General features: G+C 36.5%; 1 protein-coding gene across 2 annotated transcripts in view; it reads right to left on the bottom strand.

Moving 5' to 3' along the window:
- The window catches only part of MAP3K7 (mitogen-activated protein kinase kinase kinase 7), a 69,937-nt gene extending 50,811 nt beyond the window's left edge, over window positions 1–19,126 (bottom strand). Inside the window, exons 1-5 of one of the 2 annotated variants that reach the window (XM_002925088.4) lie at window positions 18,822–19,126; window positions 5,213–5,323; window positions 2,435–2,500; window positions 1,890–1,935; window positions 658–796 (exon numbers count right to left, since the gene is read on the bottom strand). In XM_002925088.4, the coding sequence (XP_002925134.1) occupies window positions 658–796; window positions 1,890–1,935; window positions 2,435–2,500; window positions 5,213–5,323; window positions 18,822–18,941 (482 nt within the window). In that variant the 5' untranslated portion in view covers window positions 18,942–19,126. The remainder of the gene's footprint in view (window positions 1–657; window positions 797–1,889; window positions 1,936–2,434; window positions 2,501–5,212; window positions 5,324–18,821) is intronic. The other variant, XM_002925089.4, reaches the window with a different exon arrangement.
- Between the last annotated feature and the right edge of the window lies 1 nt (window position 19,127).

A 19,127-nucleotide genomic window follows, 5' to 3' on the forward strand; every position in this document is an offset into this window, starting at 1 on the left:
AAAAAAAAAATCAGAGAGAGAGGGGACAATACCACATGTATGTTTTCTTTAATTGAGTACCTACGCAAACAAAAACCCCTCAAAATTTCACCCTTTTCAAGTACTCATTTAGGGAGTTTTGAAGTTCTTTCAAAGTCCTAGGATCCTTAATATGAAGATATCCAGAATACTTTCATTTTCTACCCATGCCAGAAATGTCCTTTTGCCTTCCCCTAAAATGGCAAGTAATAATCGCTCTATAAATTTTTGTAGGATGCCTACTACATGTGGTCATTGTACTAGCTATTAGGAATACAGTGGGGGAATAAGACAAACTTGTCTCTGGTCTTACAGAATGGACTGTCTGGGGGCAACAACATATACAACAGGCACAAAATAAGATTTATAGGCTAACCAATTGTAGAAGTATGCCAATCTATGACAAGAGTTATTCAAATAAAAATTTGACTAAAATAAAAATCCTACTAAAGACAACATTTTAAAATGCAAGCTTAGATAAATGACTAAATAATGAAGGTGAGTTAAAAATAAACACTCTCAAACAAGTCCAAAGGCAATAAAAAAGAGAAAGTCAGTGCAACAATTAGCTTGAATTAGGAAGTGGGTAAGGGTTGGAGGGGGAGAGACAGAGACAGACACCACACTATTAGAACTTACTTTGGTGGTTTCAGGTCCCTGTGAATTAGAGCTTTGGGTTGCATGCTGTGAAGATAAGCCACTCCTTGGGAACACTGTAAACACCAACTCATTGCATGGGCAGCAGTGTAATATGGCAATGGTTCAGCACCATGCAGCACTGCAAAAGAAAGGCACAAACTAAAAAGAACTTTATTGCATATAACAAAAGATACAAGGTGAATGCAGGCACTATCGGAACACATGACTGGGTATTTTTCTACACATGCTCCCATCAGTCCTGCTTTTAATTCTTTTCTAAATACAGAGATGGAAATATCTAATAATTTCAAACTACCGCATAAGTACCTAAAATGTAATAATACTTCTATTAAATGTTATACTACATCCACTCTAGCAAAATTAAGATATATTACTAAACTTTTCCAGATTGACAGAATCATTCACACAATATAAATTATAAGCAATGTGATGGCATACTACTGTAAGATACAGAGAAGTAGTACAAAAAGAAATAAAACAAGGTGTACCAGCACGTTTACAATTATGCTTTCTACAATAGCTAAAAACTAGAAATAGTTCAACCAAGTAAGACAATGGAGTATTAGAGATACCCATTAATAATGATGAACACATGGGCAGTAAATATAAATAAAAATTTAAATAAAATGTTAACTTAAAAAATAAAATGCAACCATTTATTTTATATAAATGCAATAATTAACATATTTACTATATGCTTGGTGTTTCTTAAGAGTGAAAAAGTTAGCTCTGTTCTATAAAAATAACTAAATGACCTAGTTTCTTTCATTGTTATAATTAAAATGTTTTGTGAAGTGAGTTTTCACAATTTTATTTTTGTAAAGAGAGCAAATTAAGCGGAATGAAATGGAAGAAAGTATGGTTAAAAAGTTCTCAAATGAGGAGGCTCAAAGCTGAGAGGGTAAAAAGAAAAACATTAAAAGTATGAAGATATTTTAAAATCTATTTAAAAAGCAAATTTCACTTTGCTTAAATGCTTTTAACTTTATGAAAAGTAGCATCAATTGAAAAGATTGATAGAACTTCTAAATTTCACATACTAATGTAGCATCTCGTCTTTTCATTTCTAATCTTAAGCAGATTTTTTAAAATTACCTCCTTTTGAGATTCTGAAGGTAAACTGGGAAGAACATTAAGTAACTAACGGTGTATATAAAAAGCTTTTCAATGATTTTACTCTACTAGATAAAGACAGGTCTAATGACACTCACCATTATATAAAGAGCCCCCTTCAGCATATTCCATCACAAGACACACCTGAAAGAAACATATGTCAGTGTAATTAACCACAGGGCTTAGGTGACTTGACAGATAATGGAGTTCAATCTTTAATTTTAATTTTAATTAATTTTATAAATGCGTTAAAAATTATTCTTTTAGTCCCCACTATGTGAATGGTACTAAGGGAAAAAGAAGGGGATCTATGATCTAACGCCTTGTCTTGTAGGGGCCCATTGTCTAAGAGTGGAGGTGTATGTAAAAACATAATTGCAAGACCTTTGAGAACTTTCTCCAGGGCTGGGTAGATGCTGTCACAGAATGTCATAAGCCTTGTAAGATGAAGTTAGTGGATAAGACCACCCAAGATAACTCCTCCAATATACTGTGTTGCTAACAGACTAGAAACAAATACATGAAGTGTAATTTTTTAAAAAATAATATAACAGATCAAAATAGCTTCATGAACTACACACCTGCAAACATTTACTATGTCAATGCTTATAGACAGGTGACAATGAAAAAGTGACACACTTACTGGATTCAAGCAGGCTCCATATAGCTTTACAATATTAGGATGGTTCACACGGGATAACTGTCGAAGCTGTAACAAATCAAGGTTTCTTTTAAAAGATGCTAACTTTTGAGGAATTGATTTCACAGCATCATTAGAATTTCAGCATGTACAAAACATTAGTTTAATCATTCAGCAATCATTATTCACTATGTAGCAGGCACTGTGGTCATAAATACCTGCCCAGAATGGTAAAGATTCCTTGCCCTAGAGCTCTCACACTGTACATGGGAGACAGACATGTAAACAAATAATTAAGGCAAAATGCAAAGTGCTTGTAACAGGAGTTATGAACAAGACATAATAAGTACAAATAAGAAAAAATAAACTTTAACAAGAAATGTTAAGTAACCATCCCAGAGACAGCACTGAGCTCAGTTATCCAAGGCAGAAGAAGCTATGTCACCATCATCACCTTCAGGGCTATGGCTGCATGGTCTTCCTAACTCTGTGCCAGGCCCTGGTGGGCACTTTAGAGATACTGTATAATTCTCACAACTCTGCAAGGTAGGTATTGTCATTTCTACCTTTAAGAAAAGGGATCTTTAAGATAAGGCTCAGAGAGGGTTAAGTGATCGGCTTAATATCCTACAGCTACCACCTGGGTTTGAACTTTGTTTCATCTGACTTAAACATCTGTACTCTTTCTGCATATGTGTACTGTCTTCTACTTCCTTCTCCCATCTCTTGAATTGTCTTCTCTCCATTCCCACTATCATTGCCTTAGTAATTCCAACATGAACTGCTACAGTAAGTGTGTTTTCCTAGCTTCCTCCCTACTTCCTAGTGGTAGTACCAGGTACCTATGCAAATAATCTTCCCCAAACCAATGAATCACATTGAGGCCAGTGAGAGGTTTGGCTGTACTGTTTCTCTTGCTCCACACCTCAAACTTCTATTAATGTGTCCCTCCACACTGCACCTTACTCTCTTTTTTCTCTCTTTTCTGTCTTTTCCCCTCTCTTCCTCTTCTCTATATCTTCACTATACTGCTGGCTCATATGAAGTCCACTAAGGTAAACCTTTTTACTATATGTTACTAGAAAGCTGTATTTCTCTACAGTCAACATTTGTGTATTTTCAGTCCTAATACAATAATATCGCTATTTATTACATTCATTTATTATACATAAAAATATACTTATTATATTTCATCTTCTAAAGGTTTAGCACTGAGCTTCAGACAGCAGATTATTTAATAAGCATTTATTTCTGCTCCTTCCCCAAATCCCACCAAGACATTAAAGGCATTTTTTCAAGGCACAAACTCAGGATGAAGAGAATGTGAAATGAGAAAACAGCACACATTTTTGGAAGTTGGAAAGCAAATGACTAGCAATAACTGACACAGCAGATCTGAAAAAAAATGAGAAAGAGTGAGCAGAAATGAGATTAATCTCCTAAAACCTCCAAAGGGTTGGGAGTGGTGGTAGTACCAGGTACCTATGCAAATAAGCTAACAAAGGAAGAGACAGGTTAGCTGAAAGGCAGACCAGATTCCCTCCCTTCCTGACTTCAGTTTAGTGACTGCCTCTTTATCACCCCAACATTTAGAGGTTGATTCTTTGATAAAATGAAGAGTCCCTGGATTGGGTGATACCAAACAAAACTAAGGGATAAGCTCAAAGTAGTGGCCTCTCAGAAGCAGAAAAGTTGATGGGAGGATGGTCTGGGGATTAAAGTTTTTAAAATAAGACTATGTGGAGAACTATTTGACGATCTGAATTACCTGTACATATAACCTTGATAAAATTTTTTTTATCCAAGCTATTATAATCTTTTTGACTCCTAATTCCTAGCATTTAACACATACGCTTTTAGCTAGTTTTGTGGAAGTGCCAATGCACTTTTAGACCTTATCTAAACCATAAACAAAAATCATGAATAAGACAAGGATGAGACCATTCTTGGAGCATACTACCAGACATCATCTTTTCTTCATGAGGACCCCAAACTATCAGCATCTCTCAATTCATTCAATTAATTACAAAAATCCACTTCATTGTTACCCAACTAAGTTTTCATTCTCCATATTATATATTAAAAATATCATAAGTATACTTGCAAATTATAATTAAATACAATCAGATATAAATTCAGAAAGGTTTGTATGGTAAAGACCACTTATCCATTGGCCAATGAGGAAAAAAAAACCACTAATTTAAGGAACTACTGTGATCTATTACACAAAATAGTACAAAATTAATAAAGAATAAATCTGACAATATAAGTACTATTGATTACTGAATTCATGATTATTGAATTCTCCATCATCGAATCTATAAGAGAACAGAGTTGTAGATTTTCATGGTAAATGAGAAAAAAATCAAATTTGAAATTATTTCCCTGTAAAATGATCTCATTTGAATTTCTAAAAATAGTCACAAATGAATGCATAAAATTTCCCTTCTTAATTTTAGATAATGGGAGAGAATACCATTTCTTCTCTATTTTAAAATTTAAATCCTATGCCTTGAAATAGATCTGAATTACACGGCTGAGACTGTATTTTAATTCAGGGATGAATTCATTTATGTAGTTAAGAGTCTTTTCCCCCCAATTTTTAATCAGAATTAAGAGTGTGAATGAAAAATGTTTCTACAGCATTATCTTTGGTTCAACCAAATTGTTGAGGTTCAAGTATACAGAGAAATGACAGTTGGGAAACAACTTTTTCATAATATTAAATTCACAGAGTATCTTAGGTAAAGAATTACACATTAAAAAAACATCTCGACTTACCTCTACAATAAAAGCTTTCCTCTCAGATTCACTTTCTATTTGTTTAATAGCAACATCTTTTGCTCTCCACTTAGCTTTGCAAACCACTCCAAAGGCTCCTCTTCCAACAACCTGAGTTAAAACAAAACAAAAAACAAACACCCATGAGAATCAGAAATAAATAGATCCAACCCAACATATAACACTGAAGCCAACTTGAAAGACTTATTAAAAGATTTAAAAAAATCATCACTCTGGATTTGCCACTGAGCAAGTATAAAGTTTCATCAACGTGAGGAAATAATGAAATGAACTTATTTCTATCTTTGAACATTTATGATCTAGACATCTCTTCATTGTCAGGTAAAACCAAAACAACAAACAACAAAGACTCCTGGAGCAAGAAAACAAATTAAAACAGGCAAGATGAATGAGAGGATAGAAAGATGGTAACTGGGAAAATAAGTATAAAAAGCAAGAACATACAATCAACGTTTTAAGCTATCATATTCATGAAATTAAAAATAGCTTTTGAATAATTCAGTAGTGGTATGAAACAGGTGAAAGGATAAAAATACAGATGATAAAAACTGGCCACTGTGAAGCCAAACAAAACATGGTATCACCTATACAATGGAATACGTTTATCAAGAGAAAGAAATGAACTACTAATTGATACATGCTACAACATGGATGAACCTCAAATGCACTATGCTAAGTGAAAGAAGCTAGACACAAGAAACCACATACCACATATCACCTATCAATGATTCCAGTGATCTGAAATGTCCAGAAAAGGCAAATCCATAGAGACAGAAAATAGATCAGTGGTTGCTTGGAACCGACAGTGAAAATTGCGATTAACCGTAAATGGGCAGGGCAGAATGATTATTACCAAGGGGATGAAAATGTCTGAAAACTGATTCATGGTGATAGTTGCATAACTTGGCAAATTTGTACAAATTACTAAACAGTTCAAATTGGTGAATTTTATGATATGTAAAATATCTCATAAAAGTTATTTTTGAAAGTTATAAAATAAAGATTGGCCATGTATTATATTACAGTTGACAGCTAAGTGATGGGTACCTCATGGGTTCACTGCTCTCTCACGTTATGCCTTCTACTTTCACAAATGTTTGAAATTTGCCATAATATAAAATCAACAAAAGAAGAGCTTTTGATCCTTGTAAAACAAAATCATTAGATTTTTATCACTGTAAAGGATCTTAGTTAAGTGTCATCTACTCCATTTTTTCGGCTTCCAATGTACTTTGTGTCTATGCTTTTTCCTTAAGTGAAAAACCTACCTCTCTATACATCCCTCATCTATGATGTACTTTCTATGTAGTGCTTTACATACATTATCTCATTTATACAACCATAGGAGACTGGTACTAATGCTATTCTTATTTTACGGATAAGGCACCTAGTTTTAAAGAAATAAACTAATTTGCCCAAGACTATATTAGTAAAGAGCAAGTACAGTTTGACACCAGAGAGTTTAACATCAGAATGTTAAGGATCCTAATATATATATCTATATATATTATATATCTCTATTCTATGTCAGAAAAGTACCAGTTATTTCTCCTTGGAGGAGGAGCTTTCACTTTAGACAGATTTACAAGAAGAAATCCCTGGGCACAAAGCTCTTCTGTAACAAAGCTGGCTATAGCTAGGGTGGTCAACTACCAGGACAGTAGCCGTAAACTGGGATGTATGGTCACTCTAGCCACAGCTCAAATTCTATTTCATACATTACACAAAGCACTATGGACATTTCTCATGTTAAATAATGTATAAAACTACCCAAATGGTTAACCATGTGCCATTTACTGAATGTTTACCAGGCGCCAGGTACTATTCTATGCATTTTTCATGCCTTAAGACATTTTCCTCTATTTCATTTTTTGTCATCTTTAAGTTTTTAATTTTAATTCCAGAATAGTTAACATACAGTGTTGTATTAGTTTCAGGTATACAATATAGTGATTCAACAATTCTATACATTATTCAGTGCTCATTATGATAAGTGTACTCTTTAATCCCCATCACCTATTTCACCCATCCCCTCTTCCACCTCCCCGCTGGTAATCATCTGTTTGTTCTCTATAGTCAAGAGTCTGTTTCTTGGTTTGTCTTTTTAGTTTTCCTTGGTTCCTTTGTATTGTTTCTTAAATTCTACATATAAGTGAAACCATATGGTATTTGTCTTTGACTGACTTATTTTGCTTGGCATAATACTCTCTGACTATATCCAGCTATATACACATTGTTGCAAATGGCAAGATTTCATTCTTTTTTATGGCTGAATAATATTCCTGTGTGTGTGTTTTGTGTGTGTGTGTGTATGTACACATACCACATCATCTTCATCCATTTGTCCGTCGATGGACACTTGGGCTACTTCCATATCTTGGCTATTGTAAATAATGCTGCAACAAACGTGGAGGGTGTGTGTATCCCTTTAAATTAGTGTTTCCATATTTTTTGAGTAAATACCCAGTAGTGCAATTACTGGATCACAGGTTATTTTTAACTTTTTAAAGAACTGTCTTCCACAGTGGCTATACCGGTCTGCATTCCAACCAACAGCACATGAGGGTTCCTTTTTCTCCACGTCCTCACCAACACTTGCTGTTTCTTGTTGTTTTTGATATTAGCCACTCTGACAAATGTGAGGTGGTATCTCATTTTAGTTTTGCATTGCATTTCTCTGATAATGAGTGATGTCAATCATATTTTCATGTGTCTGTTTGGCCAGCTGTATGTCTTCTTTGGAGAAATGTCTGTTCGTGTCTTTGGCCCATTTTTTAATTGGGTTGTTTTTGGGTGTTGAGTTATATCTCTTGTAGGGGAAGAAGCCAACATCAGTCATTTGCACTAGTCATCCAATTACTTTAACATGAATGGGTATTAGCTAAACCTTGCACCATCAGAGTAACGGAAAGAGCACACCCAGGCTCTAAAACCCAACAGACTTGAGTTTGAATACAGGTTCTGTCCACCTATCAGCTATTAATGCTGGAGAGATTAACATCTCTACGATTCTGTTTTCGCAACAGTAAAAGAGAGATGCTTACAGTGTCCTCAGTGATATCTACAGGGTTCATAAGAAAGCCAAAGCCATGCATTTTCTTAAATCCTACAAATGAGTAAGTGCTTAGAATTGGGTACGAATCAGTGTAAGGAACTATATTACTCATTTCTCTCAAAATTAGCCATGATGAATAGCAAACAGGTCCTGAAAGAAATTTCAACTTTATGGAAGGAAACCAGACTATCTATTGCTATTACTATGAAATTATGATTATGAATTTAAAATATTCTTCAACCATGTATTTAAAAATACCTCAAAGCAACAGGTACTTAGTAGGTATCCTCCTGTTTCATTTTCCTATTCTCAGGAAAGTCCATGCAGGAATTCCAAACATTACATTTGTGGATCATTCACTTGTCACAAAACTGTTGGGTGTTATATGACTAGCTGTGATGCACAAGTGCCACCTAGTGCTGAGATAATGGCTGAGTCTCAGTTTTCAACTTAAAATCATGGTAACAAAATGTGGACAAATGAGGACGTGATAAACTTTCCTCCATTTGCTTAAGAAAACAGTTTTCTGGAACACTTTGAAATATAAAACAGGCATATTCATGTAAGATGAGAGCCCATGGCTTTAAGAAGCCTCCACTTGTGTTAGGTATGTAGGATACCTCACATACATAGTGAAACAACAGATACAAAATGATAGATAGTAAAGAAAGTATAAGATACCTAAGGTATACATAAACTAAAATGCACGATAAAAAAAAAGATAATTGCTATGAATTCAAAGGAGTGACATTAGAAGCACAGAATCAATGCTTAAAGAACTAAATTTCTGTGTATCGAATGATTCTGATCACCAATTCCAATGAAGGAGACTTTCTCCACACCACCAAGTAATGCTCAGATACCAGCTGAGTTATCTTATAATTCAATTCAATTCTGACACTATCTACCTGGACATAGCGTCAGATCCTGCAGGTTAAGGACTCAGTTCTATAAGACTGCCCCTTCCTCCCACAACTACAGATGCCAGTCACAAGCCCAGGTATCACTTGTGCTTCTGACCAATGGCTACCCACTGGTGGTTCCAATGACTCCCTCCTTGGGGTCACTGAATTCGCTAGAGTGGCTCACAAATTTGAAACATCGTACTTACTAGACTACCAGTTTATAATAAAAGGATATAACTCAGGAACCGCCGGATGGAAGAGAACCATAGTGTAAGGTATGTGGAAAGGTTGCAGAGCTTCCATGAGCTCTCCTGGCAAGCCACTCTCCTAGCACCTCTACGTGTTCACCAACCTGGAAGTTCTCCAAACACTGTTCTTTTGGGTTTTTATAGAGGCTTCATTAGACAGGTACGACTGACTAAATCTTTGGTTACTGGCAAGTGATCTGACTTCCAGCCCCTCTTCTCTCCTCGGAGGCTGGCGGATGGGACTGAAAGTTCCAACCTTTTAATCACAAAGTAGGTTCTCCTAGCACCAGCCCCAATCCTTTGGTAGGGTTCAAAAGTAGCCTCATTAACATAACATGAGAGAGAGAAAAAGAGAGAGAGAAGTAAATGGACATTTTTATATCTCTCTTCACTTAGGAACATCTGAGAGCTTTGGAAGCTGTGAGCCAGGAACTGTGAAAAAGTCCAAATATATATAAGATATATACATTTGGCTATTCAGAAAGCAATATCAAAAAACCTCCCATTTTTTCCAAAAGGCATAAATGTAGGGGACATTAAAAGTAACAAGAAAAAAAATAAAAAACTGACTTTGTGAGGTAGAGAAATAATTCAAGACAAAAAACAACAGTGTTAAAATATTTTTTTAAAAATACTTCACAGCTGAAGTGAGCCAAAGGTGAGTCTATGATGGTGGCTAAAGAAACACCCCATTCCCTTCAGGTATAGGCTTAAGGATTCAGGATAGGTTTAGGGATTTGAGGGCAAAAAGGACTTATCCCTCCCACTTCTCAAAGAGATTCCTAAGAGAGGGCAGCCTCGTGCAGCTTAGCTAACAAGGGAAGCTACAGATGATTGAGAATGCAAGGGAGATAGACAAAGGGAGCCCCTACTCAGGTTCTCTCAGCCCCAAGAGAACAAGGAAATGATACAAAAAACTCTTGCCAAGAGAAAAGTGAGGCAACTGAAAAAGAGTTTTCTGAACTGCTGAAAGGAGGCTGTTGTAGAGCAAATTGCTGGGACCTGTATCACAGGCTGTGGGATGGTAGATAACTCAAATACAGGGATAACTCAAATACAGAGTTTAGCTGAGTTTTGGAGTATCAATGAAAGCCAAAGGGGAAAGGCCTAGTCAGTAATCAAGAGAGAAATAAGTAAGTTCGCCTCTCAAAAGAGGTAAAGGTGAGGTTCATGCCAAGAGAATAATTAACTTCATTTGTTTACTCCTTACACCAGTAGTTTCTGAATGTCTACTATATTAAGCTACCATTTAGGATACCAGAGATACAGCAATAAATAAGACAAAGGCCCTGATCTACATGGAATGTGCTTTTAATTAAAGGGGGGGAAGACAGTCAACAGACAAAAAGATGAATGAGAAAAACATCAGACTGCAAAAAAATCCCATGCAGAAAACAAAAAATGAGGATGATAGGATAGAGACTAGTGGAAACTTTGGGATGGACAGAAATGGCAAGGCCATTTGAGAGGGTCACTAACTTGATATCTGAATGATACAGGGAACCAAAGAAAAAACAAATAATGTGAAGGCCCTAAGTGGGGGGAGGAATAACAACACCTCACACCCTATTCAACAATATTTGAACTCTATCTGTAGACTAGGTGGTATCGTAGACACACAAAATATAGAAAGCGAACAAAATAAACCATAATCCTTTTTCCTACTGCTTATATTCTTGTGGAGAGAGACAGAGAGGAAGCAAGATATACAAGAAAATACATATATTTTAGTAAATAACAAGTGTGCTAAGAAGAAAAGGAGAAAAATCTTGTGTGTACACACATGTATGCATTACCTCTCACCACCACCAATTTTAAAAATGGGGTAGTCCTGTAAAGCTGCACTGAGAAAGGTGACATTTGAATGATGACCTAGAGAAACACCTGGAGGGTTTGGTGTGGGCGGTGCACAGTGGGAGAAGGGAAGGGTGATACAACGTAAGTCTGGGGAGACAGGCAGTCTGCATCCTGAATGGCTCTCTGCATCACAAAAAGGAGTTTGGATTTCAGTGTAAGTGAAATGGGAAGCAACAGGAGGAATATAAGAAGGAAAGATGTGATATGATTTTATATTAAAAAAAATCACTCTAGCTCTTACATGGAAAATGGATTGTAGGGAAGTTAGAAAACAGAGAGAGACCAGATAGGAGCCTATTACAGCAGCTCAAGCAAGAGAGAATAGCTGTGAGGACAAAGTTGATGGTAGTGCAGAAAAATGGGCAGATCTGGGATACATTTTATAGGGAGAGTTAAATGAGCTTGTGGAACACCTGGGTGGCTCAGTTGGTTAACTGTCTGCCTTCGGCTCAGGTCATGATCTCAGGGTCCTGGGATCAACCCTGCATCAGGCTCCTTGCTCAGTGGGGAGTTTGCTTCTTCCCCTCCCTCCACTCCTCCCTCCCTGCTTGCGATTCTTTTTCTGTCTCAAATTAAAAAGAAAAAAAAGGGGGCTTGCTGATGGTCTGCATGCAGACAGGATGGGTGGAGAGGAAGAGATGAATCAAGGATAATGTCTAGATTAGACAACAGTTTAATGAAGGAAAACAAAGAATGGAGCAAGCAGATTTTTTTTTTAAAGTAACACATTTAGCAACTAAATAACAGCATTTAGTTGGTTATTTCTAGTCAATCAACTGGGTGAGATTACCAAAAAATAGTATCTAAACACTGGGGCCCCGGAACTGAGTTCTGAACAACTTCAATATCTAGAACACAGAGAAAGAACCAGCAAAAACTGGGAAGGAACAGTCAACAATGTAGCAGGCAAACCAGAAGAGTGTCACGAGAAGCCAAGGGAAGACTTCCAAAAAGAAAGCAAATTCAAGAACAGCAAAAGCATTAATTCAATGGCTCTCAAAGTGTGGTCTGGATCAAAAGCATCAGCATCACCTGGATATTTGCGAGAAATATAAATTCTAAGGTTCCAACCCACAAGTACTGAGTCTGAGGGTTGGCTCTAGCAATCTGTGTTTTAATAAGCTCTTCAGGTGACTCTGGTTTGGGAATGACAACATTAGGCTATATTAAAAACATAATTAACAATGAAATAAGATACTCTGGTGGAAGCCATCACATAGACGAGGGAGTCCTCTTCTGCAGTTGATATTATTTATGAAAGTTTTCCAGAGCACTAAGAGGCCATCTTGGGCAGGAAGAAAGGAAAAGGGGAATTCTTGTGAGCAACACAATGTTTTTCTTCACACATAGTAGGTCAGTAGAAATGAATGGCATAGATGGCAAATTGAGACACATGGGCAACTGAGGTAAACAATGAAAAACCTGATATTCAAACTAAAAAACAAGGAAAGGAAGTCACTTTTTATTTACTACCAAATTTCTAATTCAAGTTGACAAACAAATATGCTCTTTGGATTGCATTCGTATCCGAATACAATAAGTTTCTTTGACACATCATTAACAATTATTTTGAATGATTGCTTTCCCCAAAGATCAATTTTCAGCAAGGGTGTAAAAAAGAGAACACACATCCAAATTACAAGTATCTCCCCCATCACACACACCCATACAAAATGGCAAACCCAGAAATAAATATTAGATATTTTTCACAATCCCTCATCTGTAAAAATAGAAGAACAGAGGAATGCAAAGAGGACTTTGGTTTTAAAAGGGAAGGTAATTTAGAAATATTTCCTACTAAATTTATGAATGTTTTCTAAATTAAAATGTTGTTAAATTAATTCTCTTATGATATGCAGCTTTTCCCCTGTGGTGTAGTCCTCTTGGTTTTGGGTACACAACTTTAGTTTCATATAGTAAAGCAAATCTAAATGTAATTTTTATATAAAAAATAGAACAGAAGAATATGAGATGGTGTGACTATTTCCATGCAGTTAATATTAAAAAACACAAACATCAAAATCAGAATTCATTCTGCGTGTGTGTTTAAAGAAACCAACTCCTTGAAAAACTCATTTCTTTAGGATGGAAGACTATTCCTTCATCCAAGTCATGTTATTAAAAACAAATGAACAGGGGCGCCTGGGTGGCTCAGTCATTAAGCATCTGCCTTTGGCTCAGGGCGTGATCCCGGCGCTCTGGGATCAAGCCCCACATCAGGCTCCTCAGCTGGGAGCCTGCTTCTTCCTCTCCCACTCCCCCTGCTTGTGTTCCCTCTCTCGCTGGCTGTCTCTCTCTCTGTCAAATAAATAAAATAAAATCTTTAAAAAATAAATAATAAAAACAAATAAACAAAAAACCCACCTAAACTATACTAAACGGAAAAGGATACCTGTATACTCTTAATTTACTACGAAATGATTCTTCTTAATTGTCCCTAATTCATGTTATTTTTAGTTCAGTGACTATAGTTGTCACTTTGATTTGGCCCTGCTCTGTGGACTATGTGAATGGACCCTGGCTATGCTGCCACTTCTCTGGCTAGAAATATGGAACATGACAGAACAAGCACAGATCTTACATTTATTTGTTAGAACTTAGAGCCTCCAACTATTTCAGAACTTAGAGCTTCAATATCTATTAATAAACTGTGGCAGAGTAGAACCGCCATCTGCTGACAAGACAGGCTTGATAACATAAAAGTAAAGCTTTGATTATTCAAACTTACTTTTGAATTTTCATTCAGTCTTTTAAAACCTGCCATAGACATATGACCCACTTAGCAGGCCTTTCTTTCAAATAATATGCCCATGTCATCTTTTAAGCCACACACACACAATATAAAAGTTATCGTGTGCCTATCTCTTCACTGTGATAACAATTTCAGATTTCTAATGACACCAATGATCATTAAGTTTCATATGGAAGAGTTTATTAATAATTCTGGATATCCACAATTAAATACTGACTAACAAATCTGTAGGTTTTTTCAGGCCACTATAAACAAGGTTTTTCTCCATTAACAGTTGCCCATATACCTCTAGAACTACAAAATATACATCACTGCCAAAGTTTTTTCTATATTTCCCTTTAAAACAAAACCTTTGCGTCTCTATAATGAAGCTTAAGAACATATAAATAGTGTAGTGATTATATGTGCCTTGCTCATATTATACTTGAGGTCAACACTGTAGGTCTCCCTTTTAAAATGTAGCCACGCCAAATAGGGTCTTTTTAGGATTTTAGTGAAAGCCCACCAATACATGGTTTACTTATAGCATTTGACCCTTTACAGAATTTTTAAAAACCCTGCTAAACAAACATATTTGCTAGGTACAATGGAATATAATGGAATCGACATTTGGATAGAGAATCAGTTTTCATTTCTAGTGTAAATGCTGCCTTAGCCAAATCACAAACTTACTGCAACCTCTGGTTTTATCACATGCAATCTAAAAGAACTGGATGAGCACTAAATCCTCACGATTATGTTGTGATAACTTCAACTACTCATTCAACAAATATTTATAGAAAAACTAGGTGTTACACATTGGTGTAACAAGTGTGAATAAGGCACCTTACATTTTGCTGAGGGATACACAATTTTGCTTACTGGTTAAGTGCCACAAAGGATGATAGAACTGATGAAGATCTAGGTTACTCAGGGAAAGTTTACCTAAGCAATAAACATTTGAGGTGGGACTTGGTGAGAGGAGCCAGCCATGAAGTTCTTGGGGGAAGAGAATTCTAGGCAGAGGAACTGCAAAGACAATTCACCTCTGTGCCTTTCCCAATCTATGTGCTTACTTTATTCAAAATCTAGTTCCAAACTATTTTCCATTCAATGAAGTCTTCTGTGATTAACCCTACTTTTTTTTCTTCTTCTTCTGTTTTTTAAAGGTACTCCTGCCTGAATGCTTTCTAGAACGAGTGAATTCAAAGTCTTCATGGAGTGGACCTGGACACCAGTACCTTTTTTTTTTTTTTTTAAAGATTTTATTTATTTATCTGACAGAGAGAGACAGCCAGTGAGAGAGGGAACACAAGCAGGGGGAGTGGGAAGGAAGAAGCAGGCTCCCAGCAAAGGAGCCTAATGTGGGGCTCAATCCCGGAACGCCGGAATCACGCCCTGAGCCGAAGGCAGACGCTCAACGACTACGCCACCCAGGCGCCTCAACCCTACTTTCAAATTACGGCTCCAGTGCTCAGTTTACACTATAAACCCAATTCTAAATTCACGGTTCTGAAAATGTTAATTATTAACTGTTCTATGTTTATTCTAGTCTCACAATAAGTCAAAAATTTCAAGGAGAGAATCTTAGCATTCTTCTGTTCATCTTCCACAGTACCTTAGCTGTACTGTACACAGAAGAGAATGTTCATTAAATGTTTACGACCAACCACTGTAAAGAAAATCAGTATTTTGTTTCTCCATTCTCAGAATGTGCTTCACAAAGAACTAAAGCAACACTGTAAATCTAGTAGAAAGAGCAACTGACTCATGAGTGAGAAATCTCAAATTCAATTCCCAGCTCTACCATTTACTTAAGACACGAGGCTTCTAGTAAATCAAACTCTATGACCATTTGTCAATATCCTTAAAATGGGGATATGTGTCCTGTTTAACCAGGGTTGGTTAGTCACCAACTACATTCCATAAGAGATCATGTAAAGCTTACTGTGGAAACAAAGCAAAAATACTGGAAATAATAAATGTGTTTTCATCTTAGAACTGGAAGACATCTTATATGATCATGTTTAATCCTTCATTTCACACGATAAGTCAGAGACCAATAAAAATTCGGTTAGCTGCTCAAGGCTACTAAAATATGGTAGAATCAGTATGGCATTCAATTTTTTTAAAATACCCAGCCCAGTACACTTTTTATCACACCACACTGCCTTTACCACTTTTTGCAACCTAGTCTTCAATGTACATACCTCACAATTTACTCTAACATTCTCTTCATTCAAATCCAGAACGGTAAAAACTAAGTGGCTTAAAAAAAAAAAAGTACCTACATAGATTTCTGAGGCAGAGACCTCACATAATTTGATATCAGAACTGAATTTAGGAAGTGCCGCCCTGATATTACGGAGTCAAAAGATTAGGAATGTGAGGATTACAATCAGCTGATGCCTTAAAAATATGCATCTACTAAATGACTGCATATTTGGCCTGCGGTTAGAGTATTTTTCTTACACAGTTTCTAACTGAATCAATACATGCTGCTTCAATTACATTGTTATTTAAAAAATACAAAATATAATTTTATTTATAGACAATGTATTTCTACTATATAAAAACCTAAAAGCAATGTAAAATACTTTTTGTTTCTGGTCATCTTTCTTTGTTCTCTCATTTTTTGATTTTAATCTAGAAGCAAAATCTAAGCTGAGAAACAGTTATTAACTGAGTGCCTATAGTACACTCTGGATTATATAACACTGTTTTAATGTGTGGAAATTAATGTAATGGGAATTATGTAATGGTTTCAACATCAGAAAGGTTCAAATTCAATCTTTAAAGTGAAAATAAACTGGGTGCTAGAAAATGAAACCTAAACTAGAGAACCAGCTAATGTAAGAAATTTTCATCTGAAAACAAAAATTTACTCCTCAGGAATGTCCTAAGTATACTAAAGAAAGGCTGAAACAATATCTAAACTGAAAGAAAAATCTTCAGAAATGTAAAACTTCATCAGAAGTTAAATGGCTTTCTGGGAAGAGCAGTAAAATGATGAACGTCTTCTCAGTAACTTCCATTCTTCCAAGAAGCAATAATGTAAAATGCTTTAGAAAGTAGTGTGAGAAAATGAAAATGACGGGTTGTAAGAATCAAATGATATAAGTCTGTGAAAGCATTTGGTAGACCACGAAGTACAAGTTATTATTATGTAACAATTTGCAGTCTACAAGTACAGCAGTTTGCCACAGAGTAGACGTAAATGCTTATTTAAAAACTTCAATTCTTTTATACTGACTCATTGAATTTTTATTCTTAAAGAAGAAAGTTAGCCATGAAAGCGGATCAACTATCCACTTCTGAAAAAGGAATTTATCATAGCCTCAATAGAAAACACACCCCCCCACACACACAAATAAATTCCCTCCTCTTTTCAAAATATGGGTCCTTCTTTTAGCCACGTGACCTTAAAGAGGGTCACCATTTCTCTGTTTCCTAATAGTATGAGGTACCGTGTTGGGCGTTTTTATTTTATTGCCTAATAGGAAGTATACAGATAAAATTAAATAGAAATTATTATCCCTGTTTTATCATTGGGGCATAAAGCTATAATGCTCAAAGGAATTAGTTACGAAACTTGCTTCAAATCACAGAGCTAATAAGTATATTAGTGATATACTGAACCCTCTAACTCCAAAGGCCTTGTTTATGCTACCTTGTAAAATGAGGCTGTTCTCAATGATTACTTTATGCCATAAAATGATATGATTAAGGAATCCATTTTTCTTCCAAAACATGCATAGAAAAATTATTTGTTGAATGATAATTATCTCACTACTTTAGCCTGCCACTGCCTAAAAATAATTTTGGATTTTTAAAGTAGAGATAACCTGCTGAAAATCTGTAACACAGGACACACAGTGTTCTTTACAGCATATATACTGCATTTAGTATTTAGTAAATTTTAAAAATGAAGAATGGTAACTGATAGATAATATTTTCACCTAAAGCTTTAACACTTTCTAAAGCGTATCTTTAAAATATATAGTTTTTACTTTTCTAAATTTTGTGGTCCTTAGAACAAATCTACTCTGTATATTTGAAAACAGTATATTAAAAGTACATTACTACCTTTCTCTAAAATAACTTATTACAGAACAAAGAATGGATTTGGGCTAACAGCGATTTCTGGTTTGGTGTTATATTGTGGTTGTCACCGAAATCATTAATTATCTCTTCGGAATATGCTACCTTAAAACATTTTTTCATCGTAGTCTACATTACTAATGGTAAAATTTATCCAATTAGTCCAACTGAAGGCAGAACTTTTACTATTATGACTACTCTATCGAATCGGCAAAACTGAGAACCATTCGGTAGTTGGGGAAACACTTTATTTAGACAAGATGATATATTTACTTACCAAGCATTTATTGAACACACATTACGTACCAAGCACGGAGCTGTAAGTCGAACATAATACAATCGTTGGCCCTTAAAACACTAAGTCTCAGTGAACTGAAAATCCAAAACGGCCATGGTCTTTGATGAATTCACTACACACATACATACATACATATGTATTCGGTCATCTCAAACAGCAGAATGAGATGACCGAACTCCAGGCACCAGACCAAACACAAGAGCGCCGAAGGGAGTGAAAAAGCAAGTTTCCCCCGAGCATTTGAAGGCAAACTTCCCTCTATACCGAGCCTGTGTGAGGACTCTCGGGTGGACCCGACAGGGCCCCGAGAATCAGAGGGGCCGGGGGAGGCACCTTAAGAGTCGGGACCACTCAAAGGCCGGTTCCGGTGCCCCCGTGCCGGGCCTCACTCACCTCTTCTACCTCGATCTCCTTGTAGTCGATCTCTTCAAAGTTGAGGACTTGGGAGGGGGCTTCGATCATCTCACCGGCCGAAGACGAGGAAGAGGAGGAAGCGGCGGAGGCTGTAGACATGATCCCTCGCGGAGCCCGGAGGGCCCGGGGAGGCTGCCACCCGGACACTCCGGGGGAGACCCACGCCCACCTGCCTCCGGACCGACCTTCAGACTGAAGCCACGGCGATCTGTTGCGGGGACAGGGACAGCGGCAACAGCCGAGTCCCTGCTCCGCAGCGTTTTCCGCCGCCGGGCCCCGCCCACT

The sequence above is a fragment of the Ailuropoda melanoleuca genome, chromosome 10 (assembly GCF_002007445.2).
Source record: "Ailuropoda melanoleuca isolate Jingjing chromosome 10, ASM200744v2, whole genome shotgun sequence".
NCBI classification, from domain to species: domain Eukaryota; kingdom Metazoa; phylum Chordata; class Mammalia; order Carnivora; family Ursidae; genus Ailuropoda; species Ailuropoda melanoleuca.